The sequence below is a fragment of the Lycium barbarum genome, chromosome 1 (genome assembly GCF_019175385.1).
Source record: "Lycium barbarum isolate Lr01 chromosome 1, ASM1917538v2, whole genome shotgun sequence".
NCBI lineage: Eukaryota > Viridiplantae > Streptophyta > Magnoliopsida > Solanales > Solanaceae > Lycium > Lycium barbarum.
Window position 1 is genome coordinate 102926368 of NC_083337.1, and position 4073 is coordinate 102930440.

Genomic DNA, 4073 nt, shown 5'->3' on the forward strand with positions numbered 1-4073 from the left:
ATGTTAGTGGAGGCTTGATATAATACCCTTGCATTTGATACCTTATTGGTGTGCATATCTCCATTTCGTTTCTTCCATAGCTGCCATATAATGATAGAAGGTACTGCATAAAATAGTTGCTTCACTCTTGGCATAACATCAGCAGTCCACCAGGTCATGATGACTTGATGTAAGTGCATTCCTGCAATATTCAGTCCTGCATAAGAAGAAAAGTAAGCCCAAGTTCTTTGTGCAACCTCACACCTTAAGAAGATATGTGGAACAGTCTCCTCTTTAGGCTCAGCAGGACACCATAAACATTTTGATGGAAGATTACAACCCCAACTCTTCACTACATTATCCAAAGGTACTTTAAAATGTCAAACTCTCCACATAGTGAATGTTGTTTTGAATGGAAGTCCTTTAACCCAAATCTTGTTGTACACCTCCAGCTTTTCACCCCTACTTCTAGCCAGATCCCATCCTGACTTCACTGTGAATTCCCCACTAGGCTCAAGCATCCACCATGGTTTATCTATTTCACCTTCTCTTGCAGGAGGTTTGATCTCATTGATGATGAAATCTGCCAGTTCTGCAGGCAAATTATTTCTCAAAGCAACTTCATTCCATCTTCCTTGTGTTACAACATCACTTACATTCTGAATACCCTCATTGCAATTAAAGTCAGGAGGAGTTATGAAATATAAGGGACCAACACCAATACAATTGTCAAACCAAAACAAAGAAGATCCCATCCTCAACTGCCACCATATATGATGATCAATATGATCTCTAGCCTCCAACATTTTCCTCTAAACCAATGATCCTTGTTTCCAAGGAACCAGAATTGAGTTATTCTTCTTGAGGTACTTATTTCCCATAAATGCATTCCATAAGGAAGGCTTGGTCCTGAAGTTCCACCAGAGCTTGGCAAATAAAGCCAAGGACATGTCATTCAAAGATCTGAATCCAAGACCATTTTCCTATTGAGGTAAGCATACTGTGTGCCATCTAGTCCAATGTCTTCTCCATTCTCCATTAGAGTTGCTCCAAAAGAACTAAGCAAAAATCTTGTGTAGTTTTTTAACCACAAAGGATGGAGTATATATTGCAGACAACAAATGCATGGGCATAGTTTGCCGAACATGCTTAAACAATACTGCTCTAACACCAAATGAAAGTAACTTCCCTTTCCAACCTTGCAACTTGCCTCTTATTCTTGTGATCAATGCTGAGTAGAATGCCATCTTGGCCCTGCTGTAATAAATAGGACAACCTATATATATTATAGGAAAGGCCTGCCTTCCAATACTTGTTATCCTTTCAACCCTCTGAAACTCAATCTCATCAACTCTATCATGCAAGTACACTGCACTTTTTGCCTTATTAATCAGCTGACCTGAAGCCTTTTCATAGTCTGCAAGTACCTCCATGATCATTTTCAAAGATATCTCACAAGCTGATGCAAAAATAATGGTATCATCAGCATAACATAAATGATTGATTCTTGGACTCCATTTTGGCATACCAAATCCACAGAATCCTTGATTTTGATGCAATGAATTCAGTGCTCTTGAAAGAACTTCTGCAACTATTATAAACAAGGTAGGTAACAGTGGATCACCTTGTTTAACACCTCTAGTGGAGTGAAAAAAACCATGTGGTTGACCATTGATCAACACTGAATACCAGTTATTAGCTACTAACTCCCATATATGGACAATGAAATTCTCTCCAAATCCTATTTTCCTCAGAACACTAGTCAAGAATCCCCATGACAGCTTATCATAAGCTTTAGTCATATCCAACTTCATGACTACATTAGGAACAAACTGTTTATTACTTCTTTTTGTTCTTAGCCTCATGTCTGTAATAATCTCTTATGTCAACAATATATTCTCAACTATACTCCTCCCCTTTATAAATCCTGCTTGGTTTGGAGAGATCAAGTCAGGTAATAAAGTTGCCAGTTTGTTATGAATCACCCTTGAGAATACCTTGTTGATGAAATTACTAAGGTTGATTGGCCTCATGTCACTAAAAGTTTGTACATCCTTTTTCTTTGGCAATAGAACAAGGTTGGTATGAGTCACATACCTTGGAAGTTCTTTGCCTTGAAAGAAAGAAAGTACCATCCTGAAAATATCATTTCCAACCACCTCCCAATAAGTTTGAAAACAAACCTGTATATCCATCAGGTCCACCAGCACTTGTAGGATTTAGGCCAAAAACAACATCTTTCACCTCTTGTATGATAGGCATAGCCACCAGCATCTGGTCTTGTTTTGCATTTATGCTAGGATCAACATGCTGAAGTATATCAAACTCAGTAGGAATAGCAGTTTCATGAAATTGATCCAGGTAGAATCTAACTGCCTCTTCAGCAATTTCCTGATCAATCTCCAACTATACACCACCACTGCTTTGAATTCTTCTAAGTTGCAAGAACTTCCTTCTACCATTGACTTGAGCATGAAAGAATTTGGAGTTCTTGTCCCATCTTGGAACCAAGACATCCCAGCCTTTTGCTTCCAATATTCTTCCTCAATAGCTAATACTGGTGTATATTCGGTATTAACTTTATTGAGTTTTTCTTTGTTCACAAATGAAGGATTTTCTTCAAACATAGCCTCTTGAGCCCTGATAACCTCCTCCATGTTTGTTACTTTCTGAAAAAAGCCTCTATAAGTGGATCTACTCCAAGTTGACAACATTTTCCTCATATTCTTCATTTTCAGATTGAATCTCCAGAAAGAAATGCCTTCAACTTCTGTGTTCCAATTTTCCTTAACCACATCCATGAAAGATTCATGTTTGGTCCAGAAATTCAGAAACTTAAATGACTTCTTGTACTGTTGCACTTCTTTTTTGAAAGCAAGCAACATGTGAGAATGATCCGATCCATTTTTTATCAAATGACTCACCTCTAGTCCTGGATACAACTCTTGCCATTCAAAAAAACCTAGACACCTGTCAAGTCTTTTGAACACACAATCATCCCCACCTCTCCCATTCCACCATGTATAAATACTTCCTTTGTACCCCAAATCTGTCAAATTGCATATCTGAATACAATGTCTAAAGTCTTCAACCTCAGCTATTGATACAGGCAACTCACCATATTTCTCTTCCTCATCAACAATAACATTAAAATCACCTCCAAAAAGCCAAGGTGTTGTTATATCTGAGGCCAAATAAGACAAGGAATCCCACAGTTCTATTCTCTCAGTTCTGTCACATTTAGCATAAACTAAAGTAACCACCAACTCTATATCAAGATCCCAGTTAAATAGCTTCAAAGTAAGCTGTTGCACATTGTCAATAATAAGTATTGTAGTTTCATACTCTTCATCCACAAAAGCCCAAATCTTGCCAGACACATTAGCAATAACAGTTTCAAGCCCAAGCCTCCTTATATATGATTCCATCTTATAAGCTTGTTGGAAAGGTTCCATCAAGCCAATAAGAAAGAAATGATGTCTATTATGCATTGTTAAAAGCCTTTAAAAGGCTTTTTTAGTATTTACTAATCTTATATTCCAAATTAGTGCATTCATGATCACTAACTATTGAGTTTTGATGCGGTTCTCCTTGTGTGCACCCCAAGAACCTGAGATGCAGTATTTTCTTTTGCAGCCTTCTTTTTACCCTTTCCAACCACTTTTTCTACATGTTTAGGTGACAAATCACCTTCTCTTGCTGCATTCATGAGGTTTTGAGCTGTAGATTCCTCATCAAGGTCATTTTGCCCTTCCTCACCCCTGACAGCTGGTATTGCAACCTGCAGACTTCCTTTGTTACTTTGAGAGATTGCAACTTGATTTTGATTCTTTTTGGATGAACCAGAATCATGTTGAATCATTTGTTGCTGAATTGCACTGCCCTTCTTTTTGTTATGACTCACTACTTTCCCATCAGATCCAACTTGTGTAGATGCACTCCTATTACCTGATTTATCAGGTGGTTTGCTTTGCTTCTGACCAATCGGACTTGCATGGTTGCCCTCTCTTTGAGATTTATGACCTGATGGCAGAGTGTCTCCATCTTGACCCCCCTTCTCACTACCAGCTAGTCCTTTTACAAGGACATCATTT

The 4073-nt window shown here is 38.2% G+C and overlaps 1 protein-coding gene across 1 annotated transcript; it reads right to left on the minus strand.

The window, feature by feature from the left end:
- Positions 1–791: 791 nt before the first annotated feature.
- Positions 792–3407, minus strand: LOC132613164 (uncharacterized). The gene is made up of 4 exons (XM_060327214.1): positions 2439–3407; positions 2163–2385; positions 1068–1795; positions 792–962 (listed from the first exon to the last, which is right to left on the minus strand). The coding sequence occupies exons 1-4, from the start codon at positions 3405–3407 to the stop codon at positions 792–794; spliced, it is 2091 nt and encodes a 696-aa protein (XP_060183197.1).
- Between the last annotated feature and the right edge of the window lie 666 nt (positions 3408–4073).